The sequence below is a fragment of the Amphibalanus amphitrite genome, unplaced genomic scaffold (assembly GCF_019059575.1).
Source record: "Amphibalanus amphitrite isolate SeventyFive unplaced genomic scaffold, NRLGWU_Aamphi_draft 002263F_arrow, whole genome shotgun sequence".
Taxonomy (NCBI): Eukaryota; Metazoa; Arthropoda; class Thecostraca; order Balanomorpha; family Balanidae; genus Amphibalanus; species Amphibalanus amphitrite.
Genome location: NW_024883748.1, coordinates 13632 through 29476, shown reverse-complemented (window position 1 = coordinate 29476; position 15845 = coordinate 13632). Strand labels below are relative to the sequence as shown.

General features: G+C 48.6%; 1 protein-coding gene across 1 annotated transcript in view; it reads left to right on the top strand.

Annotated features, from left to right (window-relative positions):
* Positions 1-15845, top strand: part of LOC122376729 (daf-12-interacting protein 1-like) — a 35296-nt gene that overhangs the window by 15242 nt on the left and 4209 nt on the right. Inside the window, exons 5-9 of the mRNA XM_043356666.1 lie at positions 374-683; positions 1095-1180; positions 2193-2761; positions 3529-3677; positions 5827-6024. Coding sequence (XP_043212601.1) covers positions 374-683; positions 1095-1180; positions 2193-2761; positions 3529-3677; positions 5827-6024 — 1312 coding nt within the window. The remainder of the gene's footprint in view (positions 1-373; positions 684-1094; positions 1181-2192; positions 2762-3528; positions 3678-5826; positions 6025-15845) is intronic.

The window sequence follows — 15845 nt, the reverse complement described above, 5'->3', positions numbered from 1 at the left end:
TTTGTGTCTTTGCATTGTTATATTTCAATGGTTTATTTTAATATTTTATTGGTTTTGTTCGAAAAAAACGAGTACCTACATTTGCTGTATATGTATTTTCTCGATTTAATCCCGGAACACACCATCACTTTTGCCGAGTGCCAAAGGCTGTATTTTTAGTGAAAATGATATGCATTTTACTGATTGTTTGAATTGGTTCCCACAGCAGGAGTCAGGGGCTAACAAGCTCTATTTTCGTTTTGCCAGTGTGCACTGAGTTTATATTGGGTTGCGTCTTGCGATATATCATGTTTTTAATAGGGTTTTCTTTCAGTGTTTACAAATCATTTCAATGTGCATAGATTATTTCCCTAACTCTGCCCGCCCTCTCCAGCCCCAGGAGGTCCTCTCCCGGCAGATTGCTCTCTGGGAGGGTCAGCCGGAGACCCCGGGGCCCGACTGGCGCCAGAGGGGTCTCCGAGAGACCCTGGACAGGGCCCAGAGCGGGGCGCAGCAGAGGGTCCACGGACTGACTCAGGAGAGGGCCCTCAGAGGGCCTCAGGAGAGGGCCCTCGGAGGGACTCAGCAGAGGGCCCTCGGAGGGACTCAGCAGAGGGCCCTCGGAGGGACTCAGCAGAGGGCCCTCAAAGGGCTTCAGGAGAGGGCCCTCGGAGGGTCGCACTACCGGGGAAACAGAGATCCAGGTAAGTGTTCTCAGAGAAAGCTGGTAGTCGTGATTTGATCGTTTAAAAGTTACAATGGAGTCATTCGAGATCATTGAATACATTGCTGGAAATGCGAATGCGAATGCATTTTCATAAAAAAGTGATTGAGCGGAACTGTGCTACCACATATTTGTAGCGGTAGCAGTCTGTAGCTCTATGCTTGCATTGACATGTTTTTTTTTGCCTTGTCTAAAATTCGGTATCAGGCCGACATTTTACCTATGTTGGTGTTTACTGTTTAGGTATAGGTATGCACTTACCTATACTTGTTTACAGAGTCTGAGGAGAGTTTTTGTTTGTGTTCATATCTGTGCGTGATTACATAATATGAGGAGCGGTCTCAGTTACGACCTTGCATGATTGGTTTGACATGTTTATATCTGTTTTCAGAGTCTGAGGAGCATTGCCAAGTGGACAGCCAGATCAGCCGAATTGGCCGGGAAAGTCGACAGAGGCACCGGCATATCACAGACAGGGTCAGTTTTAATATCACTATGAAGATGCGTGTTTTACATGCATTATAGTGAAACGGAAACACTTTTTGTAAAGTGCGTACGTGAATAGAAATATGTGGTCACAAAATGTTGAAATACGTTGGACCTGGGCCTCGTTTCATAAAACTCTGCCGTAACTTACACCTTTTCGTAATTCACACCCTTTCAAACTACGGAGCACAAATGACGCGGTTTCACAAAGCCACAACTGGAATTGTTTAAACCTCCGTAACTAAGCACATTTGCGTAGTTGCCGTAATTTATCAAGCGTCCTACAAATTACAATTTCGTGTCAACACTATTTTTTTACGAGAAATTATAAAACAATTATGTTGAATTTTAGTCTAAAAAATTATTTATGAAAAAACAAAATTGATATTGATGACCATCCTTTATTAAATCAATATATTGAAAATAGCAGAAAGCCAGCTAAGCAGAAGTGTCTAGCTGCGAAAGTGGCGCGGCGCGGCGAATAAACAAAATTCCAATAGCGGCCGCAAAAAGCGACTGGTACAGAAGATTTGCAGTGTCTTTTTCTCATTTTGACTGTTTTTTTTTTTCTTCCTCACCGCGCTCAACATTATAAAATATATCTAAAATTAGCTTCGAATCTTCACATTAATTCAAATACACGCAACATTTTTGTGCGTAGTTTACACCACTGATATCAAGAACTTGATAAAATATTTGGCGTTAATTACGTCGCTTTATGAAACCCAAATGGCATCAATTGGTCCGGATTCGAGCATTTGCCGTAAATGAAGCTCCGTAATTTCGATGGCGTGAATTACTCCGGTCTCCGGCTTTATGAAACCGAATTGGCATCAAATACGCCAAATCTGGCATAATTGACGGAACGCCGTAAGTAATTCCTGTTATGAAACGAGGCCCAGGTCACTAAGCGCTCACCAATTTTATCGCTGAATGACGAGAATCTATATGATTGTCCTGTGTCCAAGACTGAAGGTCTTTGATATGTGGGTTTCTCTTTCAGATGTTGCCGTCTCCGACGTCGACTTACTCCGGCAGTTCCGGCCAGCGGAGTGACTCCTGGAGGTCCTCCCCACAGACTCCGACTCCGTCTCCATGGCAACCGTCCGCCGCCAGCCCCCCTCAGTCGCCGGTGGAGGGGGTTGGGCAGGCTCGACAGTCCCCCTCAGGGTCCGCTGATTGGAACACCAGACACCAGCCCCGACAGACGTCCGAACAGCCAGCGTTTCCATGGCAACACAACGCCCCGCAGGAGCCGCCCTGGGCGGGTCATTCTCGACGAGCGAACACGTTAGTGGATCACCGCTACGGCACTGGCTTTGGACGACGGCCAACGCTGACTTCTTATCAAAGCCAGAGCGCCACACTGCCTGCGGCCCAGCCGCGACCCGCAGCCCCCTGGGACTCCTCGGAGAGGGAGAACGTGCATTCTCCTGGCTCGGTGAGAAGTTCGCCGGGCGGCCCGCAGGTGGCAGCACCGTCTTGCCACTGGGCAGCGCCACTGTCGCCCAGCGGTTCAGTGTCCAGCATGGACTGGAATCAGCTGTTCGAGACCAGCAGTGAGCAGTCGAGGTGAGAATCGGCGGTGGACTCATTTGGACTGGATTCTGTTGGGGCCGACATGCCACAGCAGGAAGCCCTGACGTTGTAACTATTTTATTTTCTTGTGTGGTCCTTAAATCCTAAACGGATAGCCGGTTGCGGTATGCCTACATAATCAGCAGATGGTTTTATGACGTTTTTTTTGTGTAAGAATAGTTGAAATCAGCCATCTTTGTGTCCAGCAATCAGCAATACAGCAATCAGCCAATCAGTAGGTACATCAATAGAAGCAAAGGCCAATAGATGCCTTCCATAATATTGCACAAATATTTTGCGGAATCCTGCGACCTGCACTGAAAACAAAAATGATTCTCCTGATGCCCTGATCATGGGCACTTATAACCGTATGATTCCCTTTTCGCTTTACCATGATGCCCATGGTGCGAGCTATTCGATAGATTGTTATTTGGTAAGCTAACCCTTCTTCCCCACTCCGGCGCTCTCCCCCGTCTGTCCTAGAGATGTCAATCGGATACCAACTTTTTGGTATAGGTACCGATACCAAACCGATTCCAACTTGGTATTTGGTATTTCAAGGCGAGTGCATTTGGTATTTTGTTGGTATTGTGAATCCTCACTAATGTAAAACAGGCTTAGAAATTGGTAAAAAGTTGGCATTTTCCTCATATTCCCTAGTCGGTTTGGTTTCGGTATTTTTCCATGGATATTGTTGGTATTTGGTTTGGTATCGGTATCACGATTTTCCGTAATTGACATCACTAGTCTGTCCGTTTCAGCTGTGTGGAGGACGAGCCCAGCTCCGTCTCCGGCGACTGGGGCCGCTCGCTCTCCCGAGAGGAGGTCGTGCGGTGGTACCAGCAGACGCAGCTGCCGCGAGGGGTCGGCGTAGACGCCCTCACCGGCCGGGCAGCCGCCTGGTTCCATGGTGAGCAAAGAGAGAGAGAGAGAAAGAGAGAGAGAGAGAGAGAGAGAGAGAGAGAGAGAGAGAGAGGGGGAGAGGGAGAGGGAGAGGGAGAGGGAGAGGGAGAGGGAGAGGGAGGGAGAGAGGGGGGGGGCGTATACCCTATCGTCACGGTTATATGTGTGTAACGTGACATGTCATAGTTGTCAATGTAGTTGATTGGGTTCATAGGATGAGTAATCTAGCCGCAAAATATTTGTTCACGTTCATATGGTGATTTGTATCACATTTCGAGCTATGTAACTAAGCCGTACGAATGCATTGTAAGAGGGCGACAGCACTCAGCTCATCAGGAAAGTTCCGCACAGATGTTTATCAGACGATTGGCTACAACACGTTAAAAATGTCTCCCAACGAACAATATAAATAATTTACTAAACGGTTGACGTTCTGTAGGCTAGCGTTCACGCCATATCGTCAGGCATCCCAGTCACTGACACGCACCAACCATTGTTTCCGCATGTTTATCTGTTTGTCGTCACAAATATGCAAATAGATCGCGCGCGGCGCGACATGGACATTTGACAAACATCTGGTCTACCATAACAAACAGTTGGTCTAACATGACAGACCTGCCCATCGAGCTTCAATGCCGTTTTTGTCAGCTGTTTTTCTGTTGCTAACCGGGCAGCTTCCTGCCGCGGTTTTCTACCCAGTGACGTCACCAGGTTTTATACCCAGTGACGTCACCAGGTTTTGTCCGGTCGGGCGGACGCCGGGCCGGCCGGTTATTGTATGATCACACATGTCGCTCGTGAACAGTGACTCGGAGTTATGGTAATGTGGTACATGTGGTCGACTCGAGTAGGTCGCTGGGCCGGCGTGGTTAGAAACAGCGAACGATGGGTCGTGCGCTTTGCTGTCAGGTGTGTGATACTTGTTTAACGGTATCGCAACTGCAAAACTAACGCTTAAATCAAATAGATATTTTATTGTATCTGATATGATTCAATTTCTAGGTTACTAGCCTTTGATTTAAAAGATAATCGTAGCAATTAATACTTTAGCCATTCGGCATGCCCTTTTCGTAAACCAAAGTCCCATGGATCTACCACAATAACTTGATGTCTCACTCTGAGCTAAATGTACCTTTACTGGCTCATCAAATCACAGCAGTGACGGTAACCCAGAACCGTCTGGTCAGCCTGTGGAAAGGTAGCATTTTTCCCGGAACGATTTCGCACGGTGAGACAAGGCTCATCGAGCTGTGTTTGACCACACAGCGACAACTGTCGGCCCATTGTGCGCCGTGTGATGTCACTGCTCCATACCATAATGCTGGTGTGGTCCTACATTAGATCATTTGTAATCATTGGGATATTTGTGACAGGACAGAGTATGCGATGATGTTAGAAAAGTGATCATCCTACAATGAAAAAGTCATCGAATACACTCAAATGTGTTTGAAACTGAGGTGAATACTAAATCAAATGCCTACCGGAGCTCGCGCATATCAATTAATAAATTATTTAGCAGCTCGATGAATACTAAATAACCAGTCGATGGGTGGCCCCACATCCGACGCTGAATGGTCGATGAGCCGTTATGACACGTTACGTCACAAAACAGGTAATTACACTGATTAGGGCTGACGCTAGCATTTCGCCCGGTTGTGGGGTCCGAGCTGATATGACAGCTAAACATGTGTGCGCTGTTTTGGAGGGCTTTTTATGTGTAATATGACGGCGTGCTATGGACCGTGTCTGTCAGACACCACATATATGTGGCCTGTCAACTCATCGTCTACTAGACATCAGATGAAATATTTCAGTAAACGGTCGGATAGCGCGGACACGTTTTTCAATGCCTCTTTTGTGATCCTACACCTGCTTTACAAAATAAAAGTTTTTTATTAATTTATTCTTAATTTCATTCCCCAAATTATTTTTCACTCATGCATTCATACATTCATTCAATAAGTGAATCATTCCTTTGTTGTTTTTTCATTCGTTCATTCATTCGCTTGCTCGTTTGTGTTGTTGCGCACAGTCATCTTGTCTAGTGTGTTCACTTCTCCCCAAATCTGCCCATCCCCTTTCTCTCATGTCCCCTCTTTTCCCAGGTCTTCCCAGCTCTCTCTCTCTCTCTCATTGCCCCCCCCCCTCCCCTGCAGGTCTGGTAGGACGCGCGGAGGCCGAACACCGCCTCCTGGCCTGTCCACCCGGCGCCTACCTCGTCCGCTGCTCTCAGAGAATCTGCGGCTACACCCTCTCCTACCGGTCCCAGAAGAGGTGCAAACACTTCCTGGTGGAGGCCGCCGAGGAGGGCTACCGGTTCTACGGAAACCCCGAGAGGCTCTTCAGGACGCTAGGTGAGGAACCGGTGGAGAAAGTTTATATACTTTATATATACTCCTATATATACTCCTATAGGAGCGCCGGACGTCAGCGAGCGCTGGCTTCGGATGTTATGATACTGTTTAGTTTGAGAAGCTGGCGTCTTCGCTGAAGAAACACATTTATTTTTGCTATGCTATGCTATGATGATCAAAGGCGTTTCCTCAAGCATAACCCTCGCCGGCCGAGGGGGGGGGGGCGGGTGCCGCCCCCCATAGGGTTTTTTTCGCGATAGCTCCGAACACGATGGCGATAGAGAGCTGAAACTTTGCATACCTGACCTTTGATTCAAGCCCGATCTTTTGAAACCAACCGCATTTTCGGGTCAGGTCAGGTCACTGACCTATGACGTCATAAGTGAACCTCTGCACGGTCTTCAGGTGTCGCAACTTCGCAACGCCCTCACTGCCAGAGGAGATGTCACAGGGAAATGAAACTTGCAGGATCTAGTATCCATTATGAGTCTCACAACTTGTATATCTCGGATTTTTCCTAAAGGTCATATGAGGTCAGGTCATTTTCGTGACCTCACCATTATAAGTCAATGGGGAAAAATGAAAACTGCTATTCTGGCTTCGGGAACGATCTCCAACTATCTCAAGCACACAGAATCGTGATTTGATGCACTCCTTACAAGGTTTGATGGTACGTACTGTACAGGGAGAGTTAGTTCTATGGCGATATCATATTAGTTTATTGTAAAAATCGGCATCTTACAAAACACTAAAATCCACCATGAACAATAATTTTCTCTCTCTTCTTTTACATGATCACTTTGTCACACTGATCTTGATTTTATTGATCCTCGCGCAGAGGCGCATGAATCTGGCATTGCAGTCCTCTGATGGACGTGCGCATCTAAATGAAACATGATTGAATGAATGAATCAATGAGAATGAATGATGCTCGAGCCGTCCTCAACATCCCGGCCTCCTCGAGCCTTGTCTCGAGATAATTGGGAGGACGACGAGCTTCCGCACCGGTCGATGGAGATGTCCGTGCATGGTCCGTACCCGTGCCGATCGGACCGCCCCATCTTGACCCGTCATCACTTCTTCAACTATGCCTTTCGGCCATAGCCCTCGTGGATGGCGTTCATCTGCCACGATGACCACATCACCGATTTCCACATTCCGCGTGCTGTTCAGCCACTTCGATCGCCTGCTTATAGCTGGTAAGTATTCGCGCATCCAGCGACGCCAGAAGTGGTCCGCCAGTGTTTGTGCGTACCGCCACCTCTTCCTCAAGTCGCCGTCCTGCTCTTCCGTTCCAACAGGGTATGACGCTGTCGCTCTTCCGATGAGAAAATGGAACGGTGTCAGAACGTCATCATCTGCTGGGTCCACTGAAACGTGAGTCAAGGGCGTTGAGTTCATGATCTTTTCCACTTCGCAGAGGAGTGTCATCAGCACTTCATATCTCGGCCTCTGCTCCTTTAGGATGAGTCTTAGGGTTTCCTTCACCGTGCGGATTCCTCTCTCCCAGACACCGCCGGCCTCCGGATCAGCGGGGGGAGAAAAGTGCCAAGTGATCTTGCTCACTGCTAGCTTTTCTCTCATCCTGTTCTGGTCTAGGCTTTCAATGCATTTTCTGAGTTCTTTTTCTGCGGCTCGAAGATTCGTTCCATTATCGGACCACAGCTCTCTCACGTTTCCACGCCTGGCCTGAAATCTTGAGATCGCCATAAGAGTCGCCTCTGTGTCGAGGCTGTCTGTCAGCTCCAGGTGGGTCGCCTTTGTCGCCATGCATCTGAAGAAAATGCCCCACAACTTCACCGTGGACCTACCCCTTGTTGAAAGGATTGGACCGAAATAATCTACCGCAGTAGAGGCGAATGGACCATCCAGCATAGTCACGCGTGACCTCGGCAGTTGTCCCATCTGTGCTGACTGAGGCTGAGCCTTTCGGTTTTTACAGACTTGGCAGTGTTTCACCACAGAGCGGATTGCTGACCGCGCGTGCGGTATCCAGCAGCGCTGCCTCAGCTCTGCGAGAACAGCTTCATTAGCCCGATGACCCATCCGCTCATGTAGATGTTGTATCAGCAGCTGAACGTACCGGTGACGACGATCCAGTATTGGAGGCTGCTTTGCGCTGGGGCTCAGTGATTGAGCATGCTTCATCCTCGTGTCCACACAGAGCAGACCGTTGACCAGGATCGGTGACAAACCCGCGATCGTGCTCTTCGGATCAGCTGGCAGCTCGGCTCGTAAGTCCTTCAGCTCTTGCGAGTAGTGTTCTTCCTGAACTGACTTCATCCATAAGTGTTCTGCTTCAGTCAACTCTTCTACCGAGAATTCGCCTGATTCTCCGTCTCGCCGGCTTGTCAACCAGCGTCTCATTGTCGCTACAGCGCGCACAGCCACTGTCCACCGAGAGAACCGGTCTGGATCGGGTAGAACTGAGGCAGTGGTGGCGGCGAGTGACGGCACTGTCGCCAGTACTGTTTTGGTCTCTGGATCATCTTTTAGGATCACATCAGGTTCGACATGATCGCTACAAGGCCACTCTGTCTCTGGAAGCCACAAGAAGTCAGGGCCGCGCGCCCAGCTGCTTTCCGGCCTCAGGTCATGAAGACTCTGACCGCGCGATGCGGCGTCCGCTGGGTTTAGCGCAGTGGGAACGTATCGCCAGTCCTCCGGCCTCGTGACGTCATGGATCTCAGCTATCCGGTTGCTGACAAACACGTGATATCTTCGCCTGCTGGACTGAATCCACGCAAGAACATTCTTTGAGTCTGACCAGCAGAGCTGGGCAAGTGCGTTCCTTTAGTGCGTTCCTGCGTTCTTCCGTACGTACGCACCGCCCTTTTTAGGAACGCAAGAACGCAGGAACGCAAAGTTTTTCAAAGGAACGCAAGTAAGAGGAACGCACCACCCGAAATTTTGAAGCGTTCCTGCGTTCTTGCGGAACCATCCGAAAAATCATATTGCTGCCAATGACCTCTGTGTCAAATGTTTGAATCTCGAGTACGTGTGTTTGCCGGTAGAGGCGCCACTTGTCGGTCGAATCGAGGAAGGCTTGTTTAGATTTAGTGGTGATGTTCACTATTCGATTCGGTTTCAGGCATCAAATGTGTAAAGGAAATTTGATAACTTTTTCTTAGATACATCTTTCAACTTAACTATTGTTTTTAAGCAGGTCGTATTTTTGTTGAAAACCCTACGGATGATATTGTTAAAACGTATTTCAGATATTCGATTCGGAAAAGAGATGTCGAGTTGCTTTTCGGCCCCGCGTCGCCATTCTGGGTATTCTGTGATCGATTCGCCCCGTGTTTGGTTGGGCCCGCGCCGCGTGGTTCGGCGGTATTTCTTTGTCCACGACTTCGGTTGTGAAGAACACGCCTGTAGTGTTGGACTGGCGCGATTTGCCTACTTTGTCCGCTACAGTGTTGCGTTGCACTGATTTTGGTATGATTTGCTGCTTGGTAGAGCCAGAATACAATACGGGTTAAAGGTATTATCAGGGTTTTTTTCCAAAATTTCGGACTTACTCAGTGAAACGTGTAGAAGAAGGTGACTGAAGCCCCAATCCAAAGTCATTCGTCTCAAAATTGCCTAATTTTCCAATGGTGGGCCTCCAAAGTTTTCGCGGCTGCCAGCCGCGTAAACTTGCGAGTACTTGGTGGTCCATCTCTAAACGCCCATAGGGTTTACACTAGCGGAGACTTTTCTAAATATTTCTAGGGAAAATATAATGGATCTAGGGAAAATATAATGGATCTAGGGAAAATATAATAGATTACATGCTTTATTATATTTTCCCAAGACAAAATAGGGAAATATAGCATAGGTCCGTAACACAACGAACACAACCTTCTTCTCATTCTTCTCAGCTTCTCATTCTAGATATCCTGTGGGTTATCAAAATAATTCAAATTAAAAAATTGTGTTGTGTGCGTTCAAACTAAGCTCATCCCGAGTGTAATTCAAGAATGTCTTAGTTCAAGTAATTAAACTTAAAAGTGATATAGCTCAAGCAATGAAGAAGCTTGGATGGAACTAGTGTTGAATCAAAGTTACCTATCATTTTTAATGCTAAGTGCTGAACGTTACCAATAATTCGAGACATCCGTTGTAAGATGTATGACGCAGATCAACTTTGATCAAGTGAAGAAAATAGATTTCAGATGAAATGATGTCAATGTTCAAGGCTGAGCGACTGGCAGATTTCGGAGTGAGCACGAGTGGCCTTGAGACATTCTGTTTCTGTAGGTACTCAAAATAAATAAATTATCATGTTGTGTGCTTTGAGGTTAAGTGTTATCAGTGGTGCTTCATGGTTGTGCTTTGTTGTTGGTGTATAGGCATGTTTTGAGCACATTGCAGCATGATATTGGTGGTGTGTAAAGCAACTGATCTCCGCAGACTTTGCACTTACTTGCAAAGCCTGCGGACTGACTTTGCAGACTTTGGCTGACAATGAGCAATGCATTGCTGACTGATATCATTTATTCTGTGTTTGTAGCACAAAGTACAGAAGTGGAACATACATTGTTACTTTGAAAACATGATGTGAATTTTGATGTAGAAAATTGGTGGCTGACGTTGAGTCCTGACGTATTGTGAGTAGTGTACATCTGGTGCATTGAGCGCAGACTTGAGACCAGTGACGTTTGTATCAGTAGACTGTGTTTGAGTCTACTTATATGGGTAGTCATAAAGCAGGCGTCACACTTCTTTTTGCAACCAAGGAGATGCGCTATACCCAGAGATGCTTTCTCACCAAACCTTACCAAACCAAACCTAACCTACAGCACCTCTCTTCCTTCGTTCATGGTTGCAAAAAAACAAGTGTGACGCCTGCTATACTACTACCCTTATATGGCCTTGGTTTGAGTGTGGTGACTGAGTAAGCTGGTGTGTATAGCCATGCAATAAGTGTTTTGAAATATATTTTTGGGACAGTATTGAAATGGTGTGTTTTGGCCATCTGGCATGGATGATGGAAAGTCACTAACTCAACTTCAGGAACGCTTCTTCATTATGCTCATCTAAAGCACAATGATCTATTTTCTCTTCGCAAGGATTGATTCCTAATTCACTGTCAATTATAACCTGGGCCAGAAGGTTTCGCTGAGCCACAGGGTTCATACAGATTCATCCACAGTGCTCAGCAGTGTATGTTTTCAGATTTCAACAGACTGTATTTTTTTCTGTATGTACATATGCATCATGCAAGGGTACAACAGATGCGGTATTTGGTAAGCAGTTGGCAGCAAGGTGGTGTTTGTACTTATTGGCAGAACTAGTTGAGCAGGACTAAAACTATCCTAGTTTCTCTCCAGTTTACTCAGATCCGTCTCAACACATTGAACATATTGAAAGCGTTCATCCATGAAATGTCTGAACTCTGCATGTATACTCATTTCCGAGAAGGCACGCTCGTCGCTCATCCATTGCCGAGCAGGCACGTGCGTGCCCATCGCCGGCGCGCATTAGCGCGCGTCCATGGCTGGGGCGCACGCGCGCGGCCATGGCCGGCATGCACGCGCGCGCGCCCATCGTCGGCACGCAAGCGCGCGCCGCGTCCTTACCCGGCGAGCACGCCGCGTCCGTACCCGGCGCGCACCCGCGCGCGTCCACAGCCGGGGCGCACCCAAGCGAGTTCGTACCCGGCACGTACCGGCGCGCACCCGCGCGCGTCCGTACCCGGCCCGCACCCGCGCGCGTCCACTGCCGGCACTGACAGACCCTGACAGACGGGCGTGCTGCCGTCGGCGGTCCTGACAGATGAGCGGCGGGCCCGGCTCCCGCAGCTCCGGCAGCGGGCGGCAGCCATGGTCGGCATACACGCGCGCGCGCCCATCGTCGGCACGCAAGCGCGCGCGCGTCCATAGCCGGCGCGCACCCGTACCTGGCGCGCACCCGCGCGCGTCCGTACCCGGCCCGCACCCGCGCGCGTCCACTGCCGGCACTGACAGACCCTGACAGACGGGCGTACTGCCGTCGGCGGTCCTGACAGATGAGCGGCGGGCCCGGCTCCCGCAGCTTCGGCAGCGAGCGGCGTCTCCGGCAGCGCTCAGCAGCGGCGCCAAGCAGCAGCAGCGGCTGAGCCAACAGGCGGCCGCGGAGGCACGCCCCCCCCCCCCCCTTTGCACATTGTTCGTCCATGGAGATGTCTCCAAGCACGCCCATTGTTGAGAAGGCACGTGCATCCATGGCTGAGCACTGAGCAGGCACGTGCGACCCCTTTGCACATTGTTCATCCATACATATCAATATAATTTACCTTATGATTAGTGTGAGTCTTACAAAATCTTAAACTCAGAAATACCACAAGGCAGGCTGCTTGGGTGAGTTGCTAATATGAACATAATGAACATTATACATTAGTGCAGTACCTATAAGCATCCATGCTGTGTGAAGGACTTGGCCCTCACGTTCATTCGTTTGGTGATTGCACATGGTGGCATGTGTACCAATTGTTCTCCCTAACCCTTCTTACAACTTTGACTAGCAAGTAGAAGCTGGCAAAATGCAAGGAGCTTACAAAGCATGCCTATATGTAGATAACTGAGGATGATTCTCTCAATTGAAGCATGATCCGCACTCAGCAGCTTCTTCTGTTCTGTTCCACAAACTAAAACTGAAATGCCTCAATTTTCCTCAAAATATATTCATTTATCACTCATAAAAAACAAAAATATACATTAAGTAGGTACCAGGGCAATAAAAAACATACAAGTTACATATTTTTTCATGTACCGTCCTTTCACAGCAGCAATATGTAGAAACGCACCAAGACGTTCACGGAGAGCCCACCCATAACAAACTATAGTTGAAGCCGGGGCTCTGCTGCAGCAGCAGGGGAGACGTACAGGACACAGAGGTCATGTCACAACATCATGTTGTACAACCTGTTGTTCGAAAAAACAGATCAACATAGATCTTGAAAAACTGTAGGTAGCGCTTTCTTCAGTCACTTAGGTAAGCTTTCTCGCAAGACGTTACATTAGATTGACCACTCTTGACAAAATAATCAGATTGAAACTTAGCTCTTGTGCCTGATGCACTTACATTTCAATTTATTGAAATAAAACACTCAAATTTACCCTTGAAAATTGTTGACATTTAAATGATATTAATCAAGATTTGATGATCAGCAAACAAGCTCAAGCTATTCAAATCACACCCAAATCAAAATAATAACTTTGGCAATGTTGATAACTCTTGCTGTCTTATTGAAAAGCAAATCTTCAATTTGTTCATATCCAAATTCAATGCCAAGCACTGAAATCTTGTTGCAAGGCCCTAAAAACAACAGACAAAAACAAAACAGACAAGGCCCGTCTTGTGGAAATCGACAGTGCGGTGCGGCGGCCTTGGCGAAATTTCCCAAGGCTGCTCTTTGTTTACAATTTAATTATGGGCCAACTTGGCCGCCCAAGTACTTGTTTTGCGTGAGTAAGTACAATTTTGTCAATTTTGAAACGGCTATATCTCGCAAATTTTGGTACCGATTTACATTTTATGCATATATTTAGAATCGGCAGAGTCTGGGGAGTTCATTGATTGGAAATTTATGCCGATTCCTTTCAATTTTTAAACCCTGATAATCCCTTTAACAGTTTGGGACGCAGGAACGCAGGAACGCTAACGCACCGAGCGAAAAAAAAATGAGGAACGCTATTCCAGGAACGCACTAACCGCGGCCGGAGGAACGCAGGAACGCTAACGCACTACCGAAAATCGAGGAACGCGCCCAGCTCTGCTGACCAGCACAGAGTAGATTTGATCACCACTCGTGCCTCTTTCTTCACGCAGGAGATCATTCTAGTGAGCAGCACCGCAGCTTGAAGCTCCAACCTGGGGATAGAAAGTCTTTTGGTGGGGGCTAGCTTTGCTCGAGCTCCCACAAAGCTGACGTGGACTTCGCCATCTACTTCCCACCGGTAGAAGAGGACTGCGGCGAATCCTCTCTCACTAGCGTCGCAAAATCCGTGCAAGTCCACCTCCTTGATCAGATGCCCCTGAAAGACATGCCTGGGTAGCTGTACATCACAGATTCTTCGCAGTTCTTGGGTCCACCTCTGCCACTCTGCGTTGATGTCAGATGGGATACCATCATCCCAGTCGAGCTTGTAATCCCAGAGTTGTTGAAGCACCAGCCGACCTCGAAGATGCCAGCCAGCCAAGAAACCGATCGGGTCATACACAGACATGACGGTCTTCAGAATGAGGCGCTTCGTTGGGGATTCTGGCGGCTCATGAGCTCGATATGTAAGAATGTCCTGTCCAGGTTTCCAGACGACGCCTAGAGCTCGGTGACATTCTTCATCATTGAGCGTGATGTCCTCATCACTCCGTTGCTCAGGCTGGAGTTGGCTGAGAACTGCGTGTGAATTGGAAGCCCAAGGACCCAGCTCAAAGCCTCCCCGACTGAGGACTGTTGTCAGCTTGTTGATGAGCGTAGCTGCTTCCTCTTCATTGTCCGTCCCAGTGATCACGTCGTCAACATACGTGTCTTCCATTGCTGCTCTTGCCACCACAGAGTCGCCATCTCCAAAGTCTTCTACTGTTCGCCTGAAGCAGTAGTTGGCCACGCTGGGTGAACATGTTGCACCGAATATGAGCACTGGGGACTCATAAACATCAAACTCGCCGGTGCGTCGTGAGCCACGCCATAGGAAACGTAGGCTTGGGCGGTCTTTTACGTCCATGCTGACCTGGCTAAACATAGCCACCACGTCCGATGTGACAGCGACTGCCTTCTCCCGCCAACGCTGCAGGATGCCACTCAGCGAGTTCATCAGGTCAGGTCCTTGCATCAATGCATCGTTTAAGCTCATTCCGTGGCTTTTTGCTGCGGCGTCTAGAACCAGACGCACTTTTTTCGGCTTGTTCTGGTTCCTAACGGCCATGAGAGGTAAGTACCAGGTGTTGTCTGGCTCTCGTGACGCCTCCTCCACAGTCAGTTTACGGAAGTGACCGTTACGCAGCATCTTCTGCAGTTTCGCCTCTGTCAGATCTGCCAAGCCGGTGGGGTTGTCTCCAGAGAGCTTGTCTCTGTCCAGGCGTCTCTCGAATGCCAACGCTCTCTTTTCAGCCATTTGACGGCTCGGAGGAAACTTTTCACCTCGATCCCTTCTCAGCAGGGGTGCTACCCAACGCTCCCCGTTGTGGTAGACTTGGGATTTGAGAATCTCTTCAGATTTTCGATTCTCTGGGCTGCGAGGGGTATCGTACTGATACTTGCAGCCGAATGTTTCTGTCTCCCAGTTAGCTTTGACCAAGCTCTCCAGGGAAGGACTCTCCTGAGCGATCCGATGAACCTGCCACGCGGCTCTGGAGTCTTCGGTGTCTAGCACGCGCCCTGTGAGTGTCCATCCCAGCCTAGTCTTCTGCAGAATAGGACCGTTCTTGGAAGGACGCCGAAGTGACTGTGAAGCAATCAGCTCCGCGTGGTCGATCCCGATCAGGAGTTGTGGTTCTTCGCCAACGTGTGGAAGATCTTTCACTTCAGCGTACCTCTCTCGAAGTTTTGCCGTTCCGAGCGCTTCCTTTTCGAGAGGTAACGACGTCATCGTGTAGACATCTGTCAGCGAGTAGGTATCTCCCGTCGTTACGTTCGAGATATTCACGTCAATGAGTGACGACTTAAGCTTCGTGACGCCCGTCAAAGTCTTCATCGTGAGATTGCGTGGACGCTGGTGCAGTCCAAGTTCTTCAGCCACCTTCTGGGAGATTAGCGTAAGAGAGCTCCCTTCGTCCAAGTAAGCGAGACAGAGCTTCTTACCGGCCGGCCCGCTCAGTTCGACCGGCACAGTTTTCATCAGCACGAGGCACGGCTG